Source organism: Prosopis cineraria, unplaced genomic scaffold (assembly GCF_029017545.1).
Source record: "Prosopis cineraria cultivar Desert tree isolate PC_DT_omini unplaced genomic scaffold, ASM2901754v1 PC12, whole genome shotgun sequence".
NCBI lineage: Eukaryota > Viridiplantae > Streptophyta > Magnoliopsida > Fabales > Fabaceae > Prosopis > Prosopis cineraria.
The window spans coordinates 7,551,935-7,576,838 of NW_026555343.1; the positions used below are offsets into that span (position 1 = coordinate 7,551,935).

At 34.6% G+C, this 24,904-nt stretch overlaps 2 protein-coding genes across 3 annotated transcripts; one reads left to right on the plus strand and one right to left on the minus strand.

Moving 5' to 3' along the window:
- Positions 1 to 224: 224 nt before the first annotated feature.
- On the minus strand, positions 225 to 16,026 carry LOC129288006 (origin of replication complex subunit 3-like). Of its 2 annotated transcripts, none has more exons than XM_054924312.1 (18): positions 15,945 to 16,026; positions 15,442 to 15,528; positions 14,774 to 14,989; positions 14,426 to 14,600; positions 14,034 to 14,203; positions 13,845 to 13,942; positions 13,281 to 13,554; positions 13,070 to 13,144; positions 11,996 to 12,063; positions 11,805 to 11,895; positions 10,264 to 10,469; positions 9,628 to 9,697; positions 7,912 to 7,994; positions 5,923 to 6,009; positions 4,877 to 4,952; positions 4,406 to 4,533; positions 1,419 to 1,595; positions 225 to 478 (listed from the first exon to the last, which is right to left on the minus strand). In XM_054924312.1, exons 2-18 carry the CDS (start codon positions 15,517 to 15,519, stop codon positions 373 to 375), a joined length of 2,178 nt encoding a protein of 725 aa, XP_054780287.1. In that variant the 5' UTR covers positions 15,520 to 15,528; positions 15,945 to 16,026; the 3' UTR covers positions 225 to 372. The 2 variants fall into 2 exon arrangements, with proteins under 2 accessions (XP_054780287.1, XP_054780286.1); XM_054924311.1 differs by having other exon boundaries at positions 13,812 to 13,942.
- Positions 16,027 to 17,653: 1,627 nt separating this feature from the next.
- Positions 17,654 to 24,555, plus strand: LOC129287413 (F-box/LRR-repeat protein 12-like). Its single transcript, XM_054923562.1, has 2 exons — positions 17,654 to 18,029; positions 22,861 to 24,555. Exon 2 carries the CDS (start codon positions 23,214 to 23,216, stop codon positions 24,372 to 24,374), a length of 1,161 nt encoding a protein of 386 aa, XP_054779537.1. The 5' UTR covers positions 17,654 to 18,029; positions 22,861 to 23,213; the 3' UTR covers positions 24,375 to 24,555.
- Positions 24,556 to 24,904: the final 349 nt, after the last annotated feature.

A 24,904-nucleotide genomic window follows, 5' to 3' on the forward strand; every position in this document is an offset into this window, starting at 1 on the left:
TGTATTTTTCAAAATTCACGACTAAATAAATCCTTTCCAAGACACCTGCACGTAATTTTTCTTTTAAGTCTTACACAAACCTACATCTAAGACATAATAATACTATAAACTACTGAATTGAACACCTACATAAAACTGCCGAATTGAACACCTCCATAAAGCTGTAAAATAATAAATCAAGTACAAGAGATTAATGCAATACAAATCTTTGGAGCCATGGGTCATTCTGCAAATATTAAGTTCATTTGATTGGGTGTAGCAGCAAACCCAATTAAAATTAAGCCATGGTTAACTCATTAATTCAATAAAATAAAACTAAGAAGTAAAAACAACACAGATGAGTTTTGAGCAAACACGAGTCACTCTTAATAGTCAAAGTCCAAAGGCCACTCTCTGTGCACAATCAGGGCGTCTCTTGCTGGGCATTCTAAGTAAGCCAATTATCTGCAACTCTGTAACTGCATTGCAAAAGCGTGCTCTAGTAAATCAAGATCAAGGATTTCAATGAATGTCAATAAAATGCAATGGGAATACAGAGAAAGGGAGAGGGAGCAGCAAAACATGCATATTAATTACCAGAGAAATTGACATGCGACTTAATCATCTTAAAATGAAGAACATGATGAGTTCTTGTCAATAAAAACCACTAAATCAACCATTATTCACATCAAAACATATTGGCTTTAGCAGAAACTAGTCATGAAGTAATAATTATGACCTAGGATGCGCGCGCGCATATATAAACTAGGCATGACTGTATGACAAGAGAATAATGCTAAACTTTTCCCCCTGTTTTTTGGCCACTGGAAAGGTATTAAGCTGGGGAACAAGATATGACTTCAACTTCAATAGGGAAATCATGAATAATTTTCATTCTACAATTCTTGAAAAAAAAAATTGAGCTTTGTAAGGAGACAGATGGAACCAAGATTTCTGAACTCTGAAATTGATGCAAGTTCAGTGAAGAAAAAGTGAGCATAGATGGTGGAAGGTGATTCACAACTGTAAATAGTGGATTGGCTAAGATAAAGTCTTGATAGAAAACATCTCCGGATAATAGAAGGCTAACATAATTTTACAAACAACATAATTTTTCATTTGTACCCTGTGAAAAAAAAAGGTTAAATAAACAATAAGGAGACAATATAAAAAGACAGGATAGAAAACATGGGAGTTGACTGAAATGCCATTTCAAGACTTGTAAAGAGGCAGTTCTGGGAAATGTCCAGCTATTAAAGTTTTGGGAATTTCCCAATATTTACTCACAAGAGAAAGAAAATGGATGCAAAAATCTTTATAGCAGAAACACAACAGCTTTATAACTGCAATTCGTTACATGCATCGCCACATTCAAAGAATTATACGCCAAGGTAAAATAGATTAAATGTACTCAGCAATAGAAAAAATCTAAAGGATACTGAATTGATGCTTCACTTGGATCACTAGACTCATTTGTATCTTTTCTCTTCCTTTTATGTGGGGATTGCTTCAACTTTTGTTTGCGTTTATTCTTTTGGTCAAGAATAATAGTTTTAAAAGACTTGAACCAGTCATGAAGATTGATCAGATCACCGTGCTCCTCAGCCAGGGAATACCTGTATTAAACAATGAACATCAGTTTTAACCGAGATTGATCAGGTAGAAAATTCAAGGCTAGGTGCAAGAAAACTGTTCCACAGCTCTGGGGACGTTAAAATATAAATATATATCCAAGATTTTAGCATATATTTCCAACAATTAGACATCTACACAGACTAAGTGATGAGGATCATAAGGATGGGAGGAACGTTTCCAGGCAAAGCCTCGGGAATGAAGCTTAAGAATTCCAAAGTTCCAATGAGGCTTTAATTATGGATTACCCTACTGATGTTTAACAGGAAAAGGAAAGGGGGAGAAAGAAGAGGAGGGAGAAAGGAACTTGAGGGAGAGGGTGAACACAAAATTCTCAACTTTATTCAATTCATCAAAAGAGTGAGACAATTGAGAAAACCTTTGAGCTATTAATAGAACCCTAGGTATAATTATTTAAAATAATATTCTAATATAAATCTAATAAACCCTAAAACGTAAGATAATAACTAAATACTAAAGAGCATAAGATAATCCAGAAAACCTTATCTTATTCTGAAATAAAGAAAATCTAATACACACATATATAACATAAACTCTAAATTCAAATTAATATCCTAAAACAGAGTTTTCCATCACCTACATTCTTTAATAACATGTTTAATTATTTACCTTACGCATCTGGTCATTTTTTCAAGACACTAATTGACAGAGGCTCAATTATATGATACACCATAAATATACAGGTAATAGAAGGTATGCTAGTAATGAATTTAAAATTAATCCATGAAAACTAGTAATTGCAATAACTAAAATCTAAAATTAGAAGACTAGGATATCACATTGATGAGAGCCTAAAGGAGATGAAGGTAGCATACAATGCTCAAGTTCCACATGAAGTAGCACGGGATCCTCGAGTCATTTAAATGGTTGGCTTTCCCACCTTAATAGCTAACTTAATAGCTAACTTTCAAGAAAAGGTTTTGGATGCCCACCACTCCCTAATGATCAGGACTACGAATCTATACAAGAACTCAACTATTAATGAGAGGGCTCTATAAACACTCCTCAAAGATATCACCACCTCCAAGCTTCCCAGTTAATCTCTCAACGACAGCACTGACCATTCCTTCAGCAACATGTGAGTTTATATGGCAGAAGCAGGCCCTCCAAGAAAGGAAATTTGGAAGTATGAATCAAATGGAATTGATTAGGGATAACTAAGAAGCAATAACATTGATTCCAATCCAATATTCATGAGAAGACCTAACATATAGAAGTCGTTTGTCACTTTATTAGAGAAAAGATTTGATGGAGATAGGGATAGGATAGAACGCCTAGCATCATATTGAGTAATATTTGATGTCCTATAGGATACTTATGTGGGTACCTCATTCAGGTTCCCATCAATTAGGATCAAATCTGGGTCCAACAAGGACTATCTGCCAAAGGTTCATGTCAAAGAATAAAGAAAAGAGATGGAAGTGTTGAAAAAAGAAGGAAGAACTAATGGAATTGAATTGGCTAACCCTTGTTGCTATGAAATTTATATAGAATAAGGTACACTAAAATACAAGATAATGATAACAAAATTTAAATTACAAGATAACAGGAAACTATAGTTCCAATCAGTAATGGTAACAAAATTTAAATTACAAGATAACAGGAAACTCTAGTTCCAATCAGCTTTGTTATCCAATATAAGATCTGCAACTGTTTCAGCTTGAGTTAACTGGCCTCACAAATGATGCTGATCAAAGTGTATGACCCATTAAAGGTGGCGGTTGATTGGTGTGTTTTTTTCTTAACCCAGTTTGCCACGATAATTTGGAGGTGATGAGAGGAGTTTTGGATATACCCTTCCACATCAAAGAGGCACTTGAATGATTACAAAGACTGCCTTCCAGGACCTTCTTAGAATTTAGGTCTAAAAATTTCAGCCAAAACCCTAGACCCTTCATGTTTATCAGATGATTCAGAACTTCAACCTGAACAGGTTAGAGAAAATGAAGCATTGCCTAGTGGTTCAGTTGAAGTTCTGGTTCAATGGAAAGTTTTGCATGCTTTTTTACAGAGCCATTTGACCGCATGAAAACCCAATTTTCAGATTCCCCATTGAAAACGAGGTGCCTCTCAATTGGGAGTATTGTTAGCACAGCAGTTTCAAAGGTCTATATAAGACAAATCGAACAGGTATTGAAACAAATCAGATCCATGGAATTTATCTGGATGAGGGAATTTATGGCAGAATGCATTGGATGTCCTATTTAGGGAACCTGAACAGATTAGAGAAATTGGAGCATTGCCCATTGGTTCAGTTAAAGTTCTGGTTCAATGGAGTTTCGCATGCTTTCTTACAGCACTGAGCCATGTGACTGCATTAAAAACCAATTTTCAGATTCTGCATTGAAGACAAGGTGTCTCTCAATCGGGGGCATTGTTAGGACAACAGTTTCAAAGGTCTATCTATGAGAAATCGAACTGGTATTGAAACATCAGGTTGATGGAATTTATCTGGCTGAGGGAATTTATGGCAGAACACGGTGGATGTCCTATTTACTTGTTTCTATAGTCTTCCGATTTCCCTGTCGCTTTTGCTTCTGTATGCCAGATTTCTGTGCTGGTTTGTTGCTACTTTCTGGTTTGTACTTGCTCACTATTTCCAGCCCTTTCCTTTTATAAAATATCTCTCAATGTGCGCAAATTAAATCATTGATGAAACTTTAAGAGAGAGAGAACTGATGAAAATTATCAGAGAAAACTTTAAAAAGGGAAATCATGTCAAATAATTATATCATAATAATTGTTTGAAAAACACTTTGCTGGATATACTTACATGATTGAGGAATCATGCATGGATGGCAATAGGGCAGAGCTACTCTTTTTACAGCAACTGCACCGCAAAATTTTATTGAAGTCCAAAAGATCAACTTGAATTCTGCTTCTTGGATCTCCAGTGAGGGCCTATGACAATCAAGAATATATTGAAAAGTAAACATTGCAAAGTTAAAATATAGTAGCCACATCGAAATGCAAATGGGTCCATTGATTGTGATTTAAATATTAAAGAATGATTGTAGTTCGAGTAGGAATGAAAAGTAGCAAAAGACATTAAGTGATAAGCGTGTGATATTGATGCCTAAACAATGCCCTTCCAACATTCGATACACCAAGAAACAGATAAATTAGATGCAGAAGTGCCAAACTCTAGCCATTTTACATGATGGTCGGGGACATGCATACTAGAAGGCTTAAATAGTATTATTAAAGTTCATATATTGGTATAAGAAATGTATGGACGCCTTACCATTTGTAGTTTCTCAACCTCATTAAAACAGAAAATTTCATGGAAAGGCATGCATGAAATGGGCCTCATATAACTCCTGTTCCATGAAAAAGGTTGATCAGTGAAAGATAGCTTCAAAAGTAAAGGCCACACTTCAGCTGAATGACAAAGGTAAATTCTGTTCTTATTTGAACTCCATGCAATACAGCAAGGGTATGAAAAATAATCATGGTATTCACATTAATGTTATAAATGATTAAAACAAACAAGTCTAATTGGATGTTCCTTTGAGCAAGCCTAAAACGTCATGTCAGTTCAAAATAACACATATTTCATTATAGAATGCAAAAACATTTTGAGATGCGTTTACAAACTCCATTGCTGGACCAGAATTCCTGGTATAGATCATACAAACAAAATCCATGTTGATAATTTGATGCTCATTTGAAAACTGGGCCTGTGCGAGCAGAACTTGTTCTGTTATCCCTTGTAATGCACACCAATGGAAGATTGATTTGTATTCAATCAATATTAGTTAGAAGAGAATACTTTTTACATTACAAGATTCAGAGTACATTAACAAATCCAAATGAAACTGACAGATCAAGTCAATGCTGCATTACTGACAGAGAAACAACTTCATTCATGTAAAAGGAAAAAACTTTCAAGGTTATCTGATTACGTCTGATCTTGACCATATCCAAGCCAATTATACAGATACAGTTTCAGTTCTTCAGGTATCTCTAGGTTGGATTAGAGAAAGAAACTTTGAAATTTACCCAGAATATTAGTATTCAAGGAACTTCAACGCTTACAGGATAGAAAAGTTGATGGGACATCAATTGTTGCCTGCCTTAATTAAATATGCAAGGTATGTTTTTTTTTGGGGGGGGGGGAATTAAGCTATTTTAATCTTCCATTCACTTAATCAAAAAATAAACTCTTCATGTGGTACTTGTATCTTCCACATTTTTCCACCATTCAAATGTCATATAGACAGAAACTGATAAATCAAACTTATACTGATTTCATCCAAATAACGACACAGTTATGATAGAAAATTTTACCTGATCAAGTCATTCATGAATGTCACAACCTGTGAATTTAAGACTCTTGAGTCCTCACTGTTTAATGAAATCCTGGTTGCATGTTTCCTGAAAATAAACAGCATCAATCACCAATCAAAAATTAAGTTACCCTTGAATATTAGCTGCAGTTAGAAATATTAATAGTTGAGAAGACATGCCAAGACAAGCCTGATTGAAATTACAAGAAAAACAAAAAATCAAGACCATTGTATCAACATACATGAGTTTTAATCAGAGATTTAATGGTAGAAAACCATTTTGTTTTCCCCCAATTCATAAAAATCTCTCATTCTTCCTCCCAATCGTTTTTCTTCCTCAGCCCTAAGAGCCCCACTTCCTCCACTTTCCCTCATTCTCCTCTCTCCTCTTGACTTGTCTTGCAAGCACCTGTTCCCAAGAAGTGTCCAGCTTGCCTCTAACACTTCAAAAGAGACTCAAATTTTCTACATTCTGGCCATGTCTCTCATATTGAACCATGTAATACAATTTTTATGATTTGGTTGAATTTATTTAGCAAAATTCTGTTGTTTCCTTTCTCTGATTATTGAGTACCATTGGAACTACCAAAAATAATAATTAAATTACATATGGAGTTTATAAAGTGAGAGAAGTGATATTAAGTGCAAGGTGGAAAACAAGTACCATTTATCACAAAAAGCAATTTTTACAATTAAAGCAAAAACCAAGGTATTTATAACACATTTACGGCAGTATTGCATTAATCTTTACCATTGATATGATCTAAAGATGATAATTTCCTCCACTCGACCCTCACACAATATTGCTCCTCTAAGCGCATATACTCAATTTTTATATTGTAGTGTCACTTTGTGTCATGTCCATCTCTTTGCTCTATAGCATACAATTATTTCAAGATAAAATAATGAACTAATAAATACTAATATTTGAAACGCCAACCCAGATGAAAGAAAAAATTAATAATCCAACATAATATCATATTCAACATACAAGACTAATGCTTTAAAATTCAGGCTAATTATTGAATAGCCTCATGTGTTATCATTTATATTATTATATCATCATTTTTAAGAGTCGTTTTCATCTACTTACACTCAGTAATATGTATGAATCTTGCAGTTTCAATTTTCTTTAAATTTATGGCATGTGTATGAAGCCTTAAACAAAGAATTGATCATTTTTAGGAATACTTTAATGTGTGTGTTGGAAATCCAGGAGTAGTCACGTGCTGCTCTTGTTCAGATCAGTTGCCTTAACTAGCTATTACAGTGTATTTTATTTTAAGAATCAGCTCCTTGTTTCCTTGTTTATCTTCCTCCACCTGAAAGGAATGACCCAGAATTTAATAAGTAGGGAGGCCAAGAATAATGCGGTTATGTCTTGGCATATCAACTATGAATGACAACATAGGGGAGAATATCCTCTAAACAGCTCAGGATTTGGGAGGTTATACTTGCTCGCCAAAAGGTCATCTAATGTCATCTCTCATAGCGTAATCATCAAACATAGAATGGAAGATATGCAATCATCAGCTTGAGAATGTTAGAAATCACAATTATTGTTGATAGCGGATCCTAAGAATTGGACATATGTTTAAGAAATTAACCAATTTCTAATTATAATTTTTAATTGTTAGGGATTTGTCTTTCTGATTTATTTTGTTTCCTAGTACTATATCCCTGATAGTATAAATATCCATATAATTGACTGTCCAATACGATAAGAAATTTAGATATTTTGTCAAGCTGTGACAGCACTTTGACCCGTTCTAGCAAATTCAGTTGGATTGATTGCTTAATCCAACTTTCTAACATTATTAACGATCAATTCACTGATTGTAATTTAAAGCAATAAGGAAATAATCTCAAATACTGAAGAGTCATCCTCTAGCACCAATAAAACCAAACAGACAAGACAGAAAACAAGCTCTGCCATGAAAATTACTTCAAAATGGATGTAATATGAAGAAAGAAAAAATTAGAATATTACTTGGAAACGTCAGAAATCTTGGTTGGCCATTTTCCATCTTCACATCTTAGTGAAGATTGCAAAGTTCTTAATTTGTCATGAATCTGAAACAAACCATATCATAATTCAACCAGTCACTTCACCCAAAGAAGGCAAAAAAGTCAACACTTCATGAGAAAAGTTACAATAATGAATTGATAGAATGAAACAATACAGATAGAAATTGATAAAGCTGGCCTTTCAAAGAGAAAATGGTAAAATTTAATCATGTTCACCAGCCCCTGGATCACGAGAAAAGTTATACAGCTCCTAAGGTACTCTAGCTCTTGATCCCCTTTATTATTTATGCTATTGAAAGCAATAGAGTTTGACAGTGAAACCAGCTGCCAGGCTATGTTTGGTACCATGATGGAAAGGCAGGAGGAAAGGGAATAGCAGAAAAAGGAAAATAAACCCTTCTATAAGAAAATAAACCATTCTATAATGTTTCTTATACCCTTGTTATCACTATTCAATACTATCTCTTTTCGTCACTTCTTTTATGTAGGAAAATGAGAGTCATTTCCCATAACATCCTCATTCCCTTTTCATTTCCATATTTCCTGTATGCCAAACACAGATAGTTAAAAGAATAAAGTAAAGGAGATAATGAACGATAAGAACTTATAACTCAGTAAGAATTGCTTCCAACACTCCCCAAGCTAAAGTATATATATGTCATATGGCTCAAGATTACATACATATTTGGTCAAAAAGCCTGAAATACATTCAGTAAATAAATCGGCTGAGATTCATACTTGTGATATAGCATAGATTATCATGATCAATGTTAGCAAAATCTTCCCTCTAACAAAGCAACAATCAACCAATATGCTATTCTTTTACAAAATAATGAATCAGAAGCAATATTAACTGCGGCTTGGTTGGTCATCCCACATTAACTCCATGGGCTGAGTGTTGCAAACCAAATTTTTCCAGCAACTTTAACCAAATCAACTCACAAGTACTCTGTCATATCCTTGTACTCAATTACTACATAGAGCAAGCCATAATTGTTTGTTTCTTACTCTTCCAAGACAACATTGATAAATCGTCAAATTACGGTATTATGGCGTGGCCATGGTTGGTATATAACAAACCATGCCTAGGTGCATCCAAAAGTGCATTATTTATCAAACACTCTGTTTCAGGGTAAGTTACAATATATCAGTTTCCGACTTATGTTGATAGCATGATAGAGAATGGGAATGTTTCAAATGAGAGATAAGAGCTCCAAAAGTATCTTGCAGATGAATTTCAGACATAAGACCTTGGGACATTAAAATACTTTTGGCGAATGGAAGTTGCTAGATCTAAAGAAAAGATTTGTATCTCTAAACGAAAGTATACACTTGATTTGTTTGAAAAAACCAACAAACTTGGTTGAAAGTTATCTAAAACATCTACCACGCCAAAACATAAGCTGGGAGAAGCTAATAAAGGAAAGTCAGTAAATAAAGGAATGTATCAAAGATTGGTTGGGAATTGCTTGAACCCATATAACATAAGCCTATTACTTCACACTTTCCAGTACTCTCTCTCTCTCTCTCTTTCTCTTCAGTCTCACTGATTTTAGAAAAAATGAAAAATATATTAATATAATGCCCATTGACACCTTTGACTACTAACACAACTTGCTCTTTTTTTTTTCTTTGAAAATTATAAACACTGAATCATAGTCACCATGAGTAAACATACCTCAACAACACCCTCAGTACATTTTTCCCAGCTCTTAATCAACTGAAATAACATTGCAGGAGGAAGATCCCTGATCCAATTTACAATCAAAGTTTTGAGACGTTCAAATTTTAAAAATAAAACAATTGATAGCTTGTGTGAGATGTCTAAATGAACAGTTTTGCCATTAGCATAATTGTTCCATAGCAAACATAGATGGTTGAATTCAATTGTAAAATGTTTCCAGAGGCATTCACTAAAAAGCAAAGAAGTATTTTATTTTACTTTATGTCATTACTTTTAAGTACTCATGGTATAGTCTCAGTTTATGATCTATAATAAGTATTCTGCTTTATTATTTTGGGGAGATTTAGCCAATGTTTCTTTTCCTATTAAATTTAGTCTCCAAACACCATGCAGGAAAAACCAATCTTAGGATTTTCTATGATAGGAGGAAACCATAATATTTAGATGCCATTTCTTGAGGCAAACTATAATTACATAATTTCAGAAACTACCTTCACCATCTCTATACCTATGGTCCATTTTCTTTTCTGTCCTATTCATTTTTGCTCCACCTATCCTCCCTTCTTTACTGTGCCAATTTGCCCCAAGCAAAATTAAGCTTTTCTTACAAGAAAAAGGCATTCTAACTACCTCACTTTGCGGACTATCTGGGAGATAAAACCATCCTTTTGAATAATAGCACATTGTTGGTAGGAACTGGATGAGGTCAAGCCACAATCATTTTTGTTTGACACCTGACAATCAGAAGCCCTTGATGGGAACAAATCCGAATTGAGTGCTTCACAAAACAAGTCCAGCAGTCGAATTCTGTTATATTTTCCAGCTTCATGCAGGCACTGAATAAAATATATATTACAAACTCAAAACTATTAGCTTAAGCTGACTATCAAAATTTACAGGGCAAGAAAGTTATGATAACCCCATGATGAAAATCACAAAAATACCAAATACTATCCAGTTTTCACCTTCAGTGTTAATTATTAATAATACAATACAGCTACTAACAAAGCCAAGGCAAAGGAATTTTCAACATAGAGATAATCCAAGAGGCATCACGAAAGGCACAGAATCATTGAAAACCTCAAGATTATAAAACAATATTTAGGACCTGCCTTTTCCCTCCATTTGCCAATTGAACATAGAGTTATCACATTTGATCAATTGAGAAATTGATTTAGATTCAAGATGTTCCTATTATAAGACTCATACTCCATGAATAGCATCAAACTAAATATGTAAAAATATACAATAAAAAATGTGATACACAAAAGGCAAAGGATGCATCTCATAAAATAGGAGAAATTTCCCGAACATAATTATTAAATAGTGCAATATCTCGTTCTAAATAAATATAGGTAATATAAATATCACATAATATGGGCCATCAAGTGCTACTGCTTTCTTTGGTGGAGGCTGAACAAGTACCATCAGCCAGCAATAACTGCTCTTCAGGATAAAAGTACGAGAGGTTGAGTAGCATCTTGACTGGGTTATCTTCAAATAGGAATAGGAAAATTCAGAATTTTGATCAAAAAGAAGAATGACACACTCATCTGCTGGCAGCATGAGTCCCATTTTAATTTTATTTTTATTCCTACAATCAGAGGGAGAATTTTTCATCAGCCTATTATCTGTTTCTCCCTCTCCTTTCTCCTTCTTCTCCCTTTAGTTATTTCTCTTTTCATCTTCTCCCTTCTCCTTCTCTCAAGCCCTTTTCTTACTATTTTGCTACTGGTCCAACATCAAGGTCATTAATGTTTTTGACAACTAACATTAAGTTCATTTACATGTCTTGATGCTTGGCTAAATTAAGAACTATTTAGGGGGGAATCTTTTTCTGGCTAGCGACTATCTTCCTCGGATCAATTATATTCAAAAGAAGTCTAAGTCAAAAGGAATGGGTAGACGTCTATCTTGTACCTTTCCTTTAATATAGAGGTGGGAAAATTTGACCCGAAACACCACAACAAAACAATTATCTATAATAGATCATCCATAAATTGTTTGGGTTATGCAAAATCAAATTGGACAGGAGATACAATTATCTATAATAAATAACCAATTAAGGTAAGAAAACTTCAAAAATTCAGAGTTCAAACAATGGAATGGCAATTCTTGCAAATAATTTACTAGTGAAAGTGAAACGCAAACACAGAATTTTAAAATCTTACCAAGACTGCAGTGCTCCAAAGCTTCTTTGCAATAACCAAATTTGCCAAGCCCTGGGCTAAATCTCTCCCAGTCTCATCAGCCATTCGGTTCCTAGCATTAAATAGTTTAAAAAAAAATGGTAAACTCACCATCATATAAGAAAATTGCAATTTAGGAAAGCAAAACATTGAATATTTGTAAAAGGTGGTACCTTGCACACGGTGGAAGTTCATGCACAAACTTCAACACTGTATCAGATGATAATGCAAATTTTCCATCCTAAGGAACACAATTATGAAAAACCAATAAAGACATGGGAAGAAAAACCATCATGATGATAAGAAGTGATAAAAAAAAGACCAATTTAAGGAAAGGATCTGATCCAGAAAATGTTGGAACACAGAAAATGGAAGCAATTGTCCATAAGACTTGTCACAGTTGAAAAATTATTCTGTTCCACAAAAACTGCAAAAAAAAACAAAAAACAAATGACAAGTGCTTCTGTCTATCAGCTGTAGTAGAAACTGCAGCCAGTATAAACTCTTGGTTTGCCAAGGCTATATTTGCAGTTATTAACTTCCCCTTTACTTATAATTGTATAAACAATTTTCAGGGAAAAAATTTAGGTCTACATTTTCCTGGATAAAATGTTAGCATATACTCTTATCCCATTATTTTTTATATTTGAATAACACTAGGTGCCGTGTTCATAGCTTGACACTTGAAGTTTACACATAAAACAGTTGAAGCTAAGATGGTTTCTAATCTAGACATCTCAAGATTCCATTAAAATGAAATTTTCCATCTATTTGCCTTGGACACAAGCCATCATACGGGAAGCATTTGAAAGTACAATTAAATTCCCATACTCTCCACAAGGTTGAGCTTTTAGACAATTGTAGTTAATTTATCTCCTTAAGAGAAAAATAAATAAAATGGATGCTTTTGTTATGACCAGAGAATTCTACATCTTCAACCTGCCAATTGACAAAACGGCCGGCAAGTCGAAGTTTGGGCAGAAGCACCAGCTTACCACTCCATATATTGAAATGTCAAACTTAGTTATGCAAACGAATAGGACCAAAAACTATAGATCTATAGATCACTAAGACAAAAGGGATCTAATAATATTATAGACATATGACTTGACCAAAGAGTTTAGACTTTCATGTTATAGGTAAGGATGACTTTTTATATCTCCAACAAATGTGACTATGATTACCTTCATAATTTAAAGAGAAAAGCAAAGACAATTAATCATTATAGGATTAAAATATCCCACTACCTGGTCTTCTTCAGCAAGTATTTGGCTAAGTATAAGACTCAGGGGCTCCACAGAGAAATGTAACATGCAAGATATCTGGAAAGATGCATTCACAAAACATCACAAACAAAAGAGAAAGTCATATCCCCTATTATTGCAGGTGTAGTGAGTAAAACATAACAAAAATATAAAAAGCCCCTAAAAAACCAGTAACCCAAATTGTATTACCTACCTTCAAAGCTCGGATAAAAGAAGTTAATGTCCCATCCCTGTTTAAGAAGTTGTTTCTAAGAAATAGTGCCACTTTGTAACCAATACTGAATATAGTGCAATGCTTCACAAGAACAGTCTCAATAATTGAATCCATTCTCTCAGCTGGTGATCCAAGCATAAACTTACAGGGGCACAAATGGTGAAGAACATGTGATGGAAGAATGCTTCTTAGGGAATCCACTGTGGTCGTAACTCCAAATATTAAGATAATTGGCACCCTGTTTACCCATTCACTGGTAGAAAGAGTAGAAGAAAATGAAGGCCATTGTAAAATCATCGAAGTGAAAGGCACCATTGTACAAAAATATTCAATCACTAGATACAAGAATTCATATACAAGAGACACATACACAATAAGGCCTCAACCACAGTCAAGATAAGCAAATGGTTAACTAAATTGAGTATTCAATATACCAATAATGCACAACATATTACAAAAATACATGCATATATATCTATAAATCAATACTCAGAAGATGCTTAAACATACCATAACATGGGGATAAAATCAGATAAGACCGACCTAGAGCATCTTTCCAAATCATTAATGATTAGAACCAGGGGTTTATTGTAGTTTCCTTGTTCTCTATACCATGACGCTAAGTTTGATATATCGGCTGACTGCCAAAAGATAGCATATTGAAGAGGAAAAAAAAAAATATTAGGCACAATAAATGTAGATAGAATCAATTAAATATGTAGAAGTACCTACATCTAAAGTGGTGTCCATAAACTCTCGCAACAAAGCCTTTAGGCAACCAGCAATCCCATTTTTCACTGAAAAGTCTAATGATGATAGCTTACCCACATGGCAGCCTTGCGATTTCAAAAAGAGACTAAGCTCTTCAAATGTCAAAATGTCATCAACAAACTCCACGTTTTCTGCCACTCATCATTCAACCAAAAACTCATCAGAAAACTATTTAAATGATGTTATTTCTATTTAACTTATATAATTAAAAAAAAAGCAACCAATATAAATTGCATATAACAAAATCGATAGATATCTGTTTCAATTATAATGACACTAGCAATCAAAGCACTACGGGATGCAAAAGCTTCAAATAACCAAAGCCATTAGAAAGAGTTGGAGGTATAGCTTACTGGTAATAACCAACCCAGTGAATAGCTGGCTAGGAGTACTTGTGTTCAGAACAGGGAAAGATCCAGTTGAGTTGGCAAAGCTAGGTTCTCCAGTTGCTCTAGTAGCATCGAAGCATGCCAGAACCCATTGTCGTATTTCATCAAAAACACTAGCATTGATATCTCTCAAAACATCCTGCAACAAAAATAATGACTCTTCAGTATCTTATTCAAGAATTTGAGAATAAAAAGAAAAGGGCCTCATAATTGTGCTGCCCAAATTAATTGACGGCATCTATCACTTGAGCGGTATATGAACTTACAAGGCATTAAGTAGAAAAACCAAAATAAGAAAGATAAATTGCAGACCTTGATAGTTGACTCAATTTTTGACCAAATAAAGCAAAATGCTTCAAATTGCAATTGCTGAAGATGATGGCCATCATGTTCTTCTGCAATACTCCCGTCAAGTTTCTTAGGGCTTTGCAGTGATGAAGGTGCCTCTTTTCTCCTCCTCTTTCTTCCATATCCTGTAGATTTTCTATCTTTTCCTCGAGATGAAGCTTTGTGAAGGACATAAAATGGCTGTAGAAAGAACTCAAATGAGAAGTGCATCAGCACTCTTCCAGCACTAGCTTGGGATGTCAAACCAAACTAAAAATAAAACTAGCTTCTACCTATGACACTTGCTCATTTTCAATCCTCCCCCATTCTCATAAATGGTAATTGTAATCATCACTAAACAAAGGGTATCACTCTTCTAACGATATGCATATCCATTCAAGACCACGGAATACTCCCAGTTGCAATTGAAGCACATGCTCGTGGCAAAGGAAATATTGGATTTTGTAAAATTTTTTTAACAAAAAGGGGTACCATGCCTCAATTGTGGGGATCATGCTAAGGGATCTTCTGTCTTCAATTTCTCATAATAGATTTCATCATCAGGGCAAAAAGTGAGTCGAACCCAGCTCCACTTATGTGGATTTTCTGAGGCATCAGTAGGTAGGGAGAGGAGAGAGAATAAGAAACCTCACCTGAATGTTGTTCTCCATGGTTTCGGGAGCCATTGACGAGGGATGCGAATGAGCACCGATCGGAGACGAGGGAGCCATTTTCGTTGCCTAAATTTTGTAAGAATTATGTCAACAGTTTCCCGGTTATGCAGAACCCGCATAAGAGCTTATAGTAATACAGGCATTGAGAATCAGCTCAGCAATAGCTATACTAATGAAACAAGGAGAAGATAGAAAGAGATGTTTACTTCGACACCCCTTGTGGTAGGTAAAACAACACCGTTTTACTATATATTCATGTTCAATGGGTTCCAAAAAAAAGAAAGCTGCAAGAAGGAACACTTCTGATCCTCTTCGAGATAACATAGAATCTTAGATATTTGACAAGAAAGCTTTGATCTTTCGGTTCGCGGAAACCATCTTCGTACTTTGGCTTCTTTTTCTCGTTGAGATTTTTGGGTTCTATTTATGCTTCACAATTTCAAATAAAACAGAGGTACACAGATTAGTCTTGCTGGATAAACCTTTCAAATTCTTCAACTTCTGGTTTCTTCAGTTCAGCGTCGGGAAAAGATCATTAGAATGGTCTTAGGAGGAAGCTAGCTTAGGAGGAAGCTAGCTTTGCATGGCGAGTCACAGAATAGGACAGACTGGTTTGTCAGAGTCATCACATTAAGGTCACGACTGTGGAGTACCTCACGGGATTAAATAATACTCCAGCAGCATCGAGCTTAATGCATTCTTCAATAGTTTCTCCTTCTGCTCCGTCAATACTAAAGTTCATGTGAATACGAAAGCAGAGAAAAAGAGGATGAGAGGTTTGAGGAGGTGAAAAGATCAGCGACAGCAACGATTGGCGTTTGGGGAAGCGAGCGGGAGGGAGGAAGTCGAGGGAAGAAGATTGAGGGGTTTAATTGAGAACACAGATTGTCACGATTCCACACTCGAATGAAGGGTCACGATTAAACGATGTAATACGTAATCTCTGCCGTCAAACTGTCCAAGGCATCAACGGATGGATAGTCTTATTTTTAGTAAAGCGGCATCGTTTTGCATACACAGGAGATACGCTGTTAGGAGACAATCCATGTTCCTCCAGTTCGCGATGACAAAATGAGGCAGTGGAGGTCTTGATCTTTTCCCGCCAACGCGGGAAAATGGCCTCATAGCTGGAGCGCTGCCAACTAGACACGTGGCAAAGGCACATGAGATGATTAGTTTAATTCTTAAATTAGAGGGACTTGCTTTGAGGTTTCATAAGTTAGAGGGGCTGAATTGTGTATCCAAACTGTAAAAACTAAATTACTCTGTTAAATTATAAAGATGAAATAATTAATTTTTCTGAAACTATATAAGCCATGTTTGGCGCCATTTTTGTGCATCTCTGGATACCTTTCTAAATTAATTTTAAAAGTCAAAATTATAGTTTGTAAAAATATATTTAAACACCACCATATTATATATTTAAAATCAATTATAAATTCAAAACATGATTTTTTTAAAAAAAATCTAAATTCAACTTCAAAATTAATTATAAACTTAAAACTATACTTGTTAAAATCACTTGTTTATATATATCAAGTACGCAACTCAATAAGTAAAAAGATGGATTCTTTAATTAATTTCCTCAAGTTCAAATTTTAAATATTTTCATTTATAGTCAAAATTAATTTTATTAATCAACTTTATAAATTAATTATATTATAAAATTATAATCAATGTATTCAAATAAATAGTATAAATCAGTTTTATTCAATACAACCATTGTCTTGTGAGATGACATAATTTTTATATGATAAAAAAAATAAATTACAGAAAAAGGTTGACAAAATCATATTCAATAATTACTCAAAAGAATTTTATTCACGGATAAAAATTTATATAAAATGAATTGTTATTAAAATAAAAATATAATTTTTTTAAATGAGATTTGTTGTTAATTTATATCTACAAATAATTTACTTAAATGATCTTTAGATAATTCTCCTAAAAAGGTTTCAAGTAAAAAGAATTACTAATAAGTCACCTAAAATTGAGACATAACTCATTACTCACAAATCCCCTAAAAGATTTGTTACCATATGACTTTTTCTATTTATTATATTATGCTTTATTTTTATAAAATAATAATAACAGCAAACGTTTTTAATGCATAATCTAATCTATTCCGATAATTAATTTTATCTATGACCGCCGGGGAAAGGAAAAAGTCATATCTGTGACAGATTCGGTATATGGTCAAACGGGAAGAGTTGGAACAGAGCTTGTTTGTATCTTTTTCATTAAAGACCAAATCAAAGAGTTCATGGTAAACCAAATTAGCTGGTTTTGATAGGTTAATAAATCTCCAGTCTGCATAAGAAGCATCGAAGGAAGAAGAGAGAGATTGATTAGGGGCGACGGGCATCGAAAAAGCATAATCTCTAATCTCGGAGGGAGTCTCACCGTCTTGGAGTCTACTCGGAATTCAGTGTTTCCCCACACTTCGAAGTCTCTTTTTTTTTTCCTGACAATTTGCTGCAAATGATGGCGAACTCGATGGACAATGATGGCAGGTCCTGATCACGATTATAATCAGAGAGGATGTCACCAGCTGACGTCTCGTACAGGTGATTCTCGTTTTCTGTTTCTTTTCGTTATGATCTGTTTCATAGGTTTTAGTCCACGTAGCTTGTTATCGGGTATAGCTGATGAATTTTTAACTTATTGTTAAGTGATTACCCTTAAACAGTGTCTAGAATTTGTAAAATTTTTATGGGGTTTGATTCGTGGTGGCAATTTTATTTGTATCGTTGCCAAAATTTGTAATGTAGGTATTTTTGTGTGCATTGACTGATGTGTGAACATGTAAGTAGGGCCTACACAAATAATTTATGCCATTATCCTGGTGCTGCCATTTAGATCACACCTAATACCATTTGTTTGATCAGAAACTTCAAGGAGCTATCCAAAGCATTTTAGTGAGAAACACTTAGCAAGTTATGAATCTCTCTCCTACAGCAAAGTCATGGATCAGGGAAAATAAGAGTTGTATGATGGAACCAATCTTTTGTATTGAATATGAACCAACATGTATCATATCAACAACAACAACAACAAGAAGCTTTTATCCCACTAAGTGGGTCGGCTACATGGATTGTAAGACGCCATTGTGCTCTATTATTTACCAAGCTTTTAAAAATATTATTAATTAAGAGATTGCATTCAACAATTTCCAACAGTGTTCTCTTAGGCCTTCCTCTATTCCCTCTTAACAGGGCTTAAAATTATATGTTCCACTCTTATCACCGGTGCCTCTCGCGGTCTTTTTTATGCATGGTCAAATCATTTCAAACGATTTTTTACCATTTTTTCCTCAATAAGTGCTATCCTCACTTTTCGCGTGCGTGCTCATTTCGAATTTTATTTTTACATGTATGTCCCCACATCTATTATAACATTCTCATCTCTGCTACTCCAACTTTATGCTCTTGCTATCCCGTTAGAGCCCAGCATTCACTGCTATATAACATAGCCGGTCTAATAGCAGTACAATAAAACTTTCCTTTAAGTTTATTAGGCACCTTACGATCGCAAATAACTCCTTTAGCTTTTCTCCTATTAAACCACCCAACTTGAATTGTATGTGAAATATCCCCACTGATTTCGCCATCATTTTGAATAACGGCTCCCAAATATCTAAACTTTTTCACTTAAGGTATAATTTGATCTTCCAATTTCACTTCTAAATTATTGTCGACTATCTTTTACCAATTTATAATATAAATATTCCGTTTTACTCCTATTTGGACAGAAACCTTTCGACTCCAATGTCCTTCTTCATAACTCAAGTTCATAATTAATCTCTTCTCTTGTTTCTGCTATAAGAATTATATCATCTATGAAGAGCATACATTTGAGAATTTTCCCTTGAATGTGTTCCGTCAAAATATTTAGGATCAAATTAAACAAATAAGGACTTAAAGATGATCCCTGATGTAATTCAATCTTTATAGGAAAGTCCTTTGTTTGATCACTAGATGTTCTTATATTAGTTTTTACTCCCTCATACATATCTTGTATGACTTTAATATATATCATATTTGAATTTAATTTAATATATAAACCAACATGTATCATATTTGAATTTAATTGTGAATGTTTTTGTGAGTCCATATAACGAGTCAGCACATTTTTCATTAAAAGGACATGACTCTAGAATTAAAACCACCAAGACCAAGAAATAGCTTTGAAATTTGAATTTCAATCACTTTCTGATGCATACACTCGAGCAGGTACCCAATCGACCAGTTGCCAATGCACTAGATGCCACTTTGTTCTCTGATGTCATCTTTTCAAGTGGTTCCATTATTCCATGTACCCGGTTGAATGCTTGTTCACAGAAATGACAAACCTTTGTAGCTATTTTACCCAGCTGACTGGATCCTTTCACCACCTACTTGGACTGTTTGCTTACAAAAGTGAACGCTGATTTTCTTTTACCACTCAGTCAACCTATTAAGTTACCCATTCACTGGAAGCCTATTTATTTTATATTTTCGCATAGTTTTTCCAACCATTCTCAGCACTACCACAACACATTGCTGATAGTTGTCCAACGCATCTTGGGCATCTGCTGACCATGTCTTGACCTTGCACTGAACAAGGGTTGGACATGATTGTACCTGAAAAAGGGAAAACGACCTAAAAAAACAGTAGAAAGAAAGACTGGAAACCTCAGCTTGATGAGACATGGGAAATTCTTTCCTAGATTCTTTTTCTATACAGAATAATTTGAATAATTTTGGTCAATACATTTTTATTTGGTAAATTTCTTTAGGAGGATAATAATGTAAGATGCTTAGAATGTATATATTATGTATATGCTGTGTTGTGTTTCATGTTTTTACTTCATAAATATATTAAATTTTTGTCTTATATTCTCATGTCTCCAAGTGACACTTATAGCTCCTTAACTTATCTTGGTTTAGTCATTGAATATATATCATAATCCTTAGCTTAGGCAAAAATTTATCAGACAATTTCCAATATGCCTTCAAATTGCCTGAGCCATTCAATGCCTCCCTTCAAGCCTTCTACAAACATGATGGTAGCTTTAGTGCCACCCAAGCACGTAAAAGCTACTTTACATCCGCCTCATTATCATTTTGCTCATATTGATCTGTGTATCATAGGTACATGAAGCAGATTTGGTTATTTATTATTTTTCCTTGTTTAATGATGGATATGATTCATGTTTTTTGCTTCTGGTCTCTTCTGATTGGCATCTTCCTATGGTTGACCCTTGGTGGTTTGGGTTCTTGAGTTAATGATTTTACAGGTTGGGATGTTGGAAAATAAAAACATTCAATTTATAGCTTAAAGCAATTTAGTGGAAGTGGCATAAACATTTGTGGTGATTATATATGATTGAAAGGATGCGGTATCAAGAAAATCAAGAAAAATAAGATGAAAATCCTGAAGAAAGAGATGAAATTAACCCAGTTAGTATGAAAGGAGAACTGAATTTGCAGTGATGAAATATGTAGTGCTCAGAAAACAAAGAAAATTGCACATGTTCTCTCTTTTTATTAGCTGTTAGCATCTCAAAGATTTGGTGTAGGAAATTATAATTTATTTGAGTCAATTACTAAATGAGTTCCCTGGAAATGCTGATAATTTGACACACAAAACTTGGCAAGACTTGTCACTGTCAGAGTCACACGTAAAAGCTAGGTATCTAAAGCTGAAAACCTGAATATAGTTTTAGGACAAGCAACGTTCAATTCAATATGAACTTCATGACTTATGAGAAGAATTTAATTAATTTACATTTTACATTTGAAAGGAAATAATTTGAAGAATTGAAGGTCACAGGATAGTATCATAATCCTTTGGAGGCATGAATCAACCATTCAGATATAAATATGCACTTAAAGATGATGGCAATTTTCTGGAAGAAAAAGAAAAGGAAGACCTATCAATTAGCACTATTAGCTGTTTAGTGTGTTTTAGATTTGTGGAATAAAAGATTTTTTGTGGCCAAGGTCTTCTTGCTGTAGATGCAATTATGCCCTACTACATGGCTGTAATATTTAATGAAGCTTATGCATCAGTTTGCGGCTTTATTATAGATCAGGAGTTAAAGCAGTTGTTGGGAAGAGAAAGAAATCTTAGAATAGCATGTAGATAGGCTTTGACTAAGCTGGTGGATGTTGATTGTGTGTTTTAGATGTTGTAAATATTAGATTGGTTTCATACCATGATTGATAGGAAGGCTACTTAGAACAGCTAAGCAAGCATGGTCAGTGGGCTTCATCTTTGTAGGGTGGGGGTGTTTAAGAAGCATCCAATTTTAGTTAAATCCTTTCCTACCTTCCACCCGAGTTTTCTTGACTGTGGTAGAAGAAGTAAGCTTAGACTGATCTGTTGTGGAATTCTGTACCTTGAAGTCACTAAGAAAAGGTTACACATCTCATTTCAACGCATGTATTTTTTGTGAATATTGTTATGATTCTTCAAATTTAGGAAATGTTTGGTAGCCAAAAGGGCGAGGGAATGGTACCAAAAGGGCGAGGGAATGGTAATGGCAAGAATGAAAAACGAGTGCTCAGTAATGTTTACAATATCCATTCTATTAATATCGTTATTTATGCAACAGTGCTTATTCTTCCGTTAGTTTTCTCTTGGGAGTTATGAGGGTCATTTCCATTTACATCCTTGTTCCATCATCATTTTTGTGCATTATATTCTGCTCACCAAACATCAGCTTACTGTCTTCTACTTACTACTACTGCCTTTTTCATGAAAAACAAAACGTGCTGAGGTAATGTGGACCCGTGCTAACAGAGAAACGGTAATGGTGCTGATCTGTTTTCTCTTATCCCCCCTTATTTTGTTGTGCTTTTATGGTTGTCGGGGGTCAGGTTCTTGCTGTAACCTTTTATGCTTTACTATCTCTTCACTCTAAGACACATAGTCAACTTGTCCATTTTGATCATTATTGAACTGTACTGCATTCTGTTCTCGTAATTTCGAATTAGTATAAAATGTAATGAAACCATCTATGTTAGCCTAATGTTGTGCACAGTGAAATGCAGAATGCTGATATTTTTACCATTTTGAAATAATATCTTTATCATATATTTTTTTGCTTTCACTTTGTAGGATACATTTTTTTTGTTTTTTTTGGTGGGAGGAAACTAATTTAAGCTTATATACTTGATGTAGTTTAATGGATCAGATTAGAACATATGGATTTCAGATTAAAAAGAGGTTAAAAATGCTAATAAAAGAATTAGTTAGAGGGTATATCATGGATTAAAAAAACTTGTCATAGATTTGATCGAAAAAGTCCCAAGTATATAAGCTCAAGTACCTAGGTCTGTTCTTTCCTTTTGGGGTGTTTTATTCTGTGATTCATATTATCCTTATCTTGATATTTGGTTGTCCACCGTGCAGTTGTGGCTCTTGTGGATATCCTCTGAACTTGACATCCTCTAATCGAATCACATCTGACATAGGTTCTGAATATAAAAAATCCATAAAGAAAGGATCAATCTCATTTGATTCAGTGGATCTCAGCCGGTTTACACAGGTTGATAAAATAAATTGTTTTCCTATCTCTTTTTGTGGTCATCATTCAAAGTCTAAACTGCTTTGCCGCAAATGTGGTGTTCATATTGGTTACGGATATATTGACTCACCTGCCCTTTGTGGATTCAACCCAGCCAGTTCATCTAGTTCCCATAGGAAGTTCACTGTAAAGATTCGATCATTACAGCCTTATTCGGAGGAATCTTAAAAGGGTTGGCATGGAAGGTTTTACATCAATCATGCACCTGCCAGATGACTGCCTTGCCTTTATTTTTCATCGTTTAAATAGTAGCATTGATCATCAATCATTTGGCCTGACTTGCCGGCGATGGCTCAATATTCAAAATTTGAACCGTCGGTCATTGCAGTTCCAATGTTCATTCACCATATTAAATCCTCCCACATTATCTACGAATCATTTTTGCGTTCAAGCATCCCAGCTCCATCGGTTACTAAGCCGCTTTCGACATTTAGAATCATTATCTTTATCTGGTTGTACAGACATAACTGATTCAGGATTGACCTGCCTGCAAAGCTATGGTTCAAATTTGCAGAATCTTCATCTGGATTGTTGTTCCAATGTCACTGACTATGGTCTATCCTTGATTGCTTGTGGTTGCCCCTTATTGATGGCAATTAGTCTCTATCGCTGCCTCAAAATTACTGATAATGGGTTAGAGACTTTAGGTAACGGTTGCTTGTCCTTGAAACACGTGAACCTCTCTTATTGTTCCCAAATCTCTGACAAAGGATTAGAAGCTCTCGTGCAGAAGTGCCACCAACTTCAGGCAGTTAAGATATCAAACTGTGATGGTATTGCTGGTGTGGGCTTTGAAGGGTGTTCAGAAACTCTAGCTTATGTGGAAGCTGATTCTTGTAAACTAACGCCGGAAGGGATAAAGGGAATTGTTAGCGGTGGTGGACTAGAGTATTTAAATGTTTCCTGTTTAAGTTGGTCTCCTTTTGGAGATCCCCTGGCAGGAATAGGATTTTCCTCAAACCTCAAATTCCTAAACTTTCGGATGTGCAGAGCTGTTTGTGATGCATCGATTGGCGCAATTGCCGAGGGATGTCCGTTACTTCAGGAATGGAATTTAGCCTTGTGTCATGAGGTCAAGCTATCTGGGTGGCGAGCAATTGGATTAAACTGTCAGAATCTGGAGAGATTACACGTTAACCGATGCCGCAATCTTTGTGATCTTGGGCTGCAATCTATACAGAATGGTTGCAAAAGTCTATCAATTCTTTATATGAATGGCTGTGTTCGCTTATCAGCTACAGCAATAGAGTTATTTAAGTGTCATAGAGCTGATGTTAAGATAAAGGAAGTAGAGATAATGAGTATCAACCCTAACTGGGAATACAGATTAAATTCTTGAGCTTTCAAGAGAAGAATTTGCAAACACAATTATGTTTTAACATTATTTTGTTTGGAAAGATCTTTACATAGAAGTGTCTGAGACTTTTGTGAGTGTTTTTTGGATTATATACTTAATTTGGATGCTAAAGATGGACCTTTTATGTTCATTATGATTGTGATATAGTCTTATTGGTAGAGTATATGAATTTATGCCTGGTCCTTTTTCTATTGGTGAGAAGTCATTCATCTTCGATCGGATGTGAGTTTTTTTTTTTTTTTTTTCACCTCAGACGGTATGTGATTTCTTTTTTTTTTTGTAACAAAAATGTGTTGGTAAATTGGATCTCAAGGATTCACTAAGGTCAAGACATGTTTTCTGGCTCAATAAATGTTTATAATGTATTTATATTTTTTTTTTTTGATTTGCAATTATGTGGGTTATGAACTAAATTCTTATTAAGTGGACCATCCTTTATTCGTAGGCTATATGTAATTCTTTTTTTTTTTTTTTGTACATAAAAGTGTAGACAAATTTGGTCTTGGAGACTC

Excerpts from the sequence above, each read along its gene's own strand:
- LOC129287413 (XM_054923562.1), top strand. The coding sequence starts at position 23,214 with ATGGAAGGTTTTACATCAATCATGCACCTGCCAGATGACTGCCTTGCC.
- LOC129288006 (XM_054924311.1), bottom strand. The coding sequence starts at position 15,519 with ATGGCTCCCTCGTCTCCGATCGGTGCTCATTCGCATCCCTCGTCAATG. Across the intron at positions 13,555-13,811 it reads GATTTTATCCCCATGTTATG|TGAATGGGTAAACAGGGTGC; the intron begins GTATGTTTAAGC and ends TCTTTCTACCAG. Across the intron at positions 6,010-7,911 it reads AAGATTTCTGACGTTTCCAA|GAAACATGCAACCAGGATTT; the intron begins GTAATATTCTAA and ends GTTTATTTTCAG.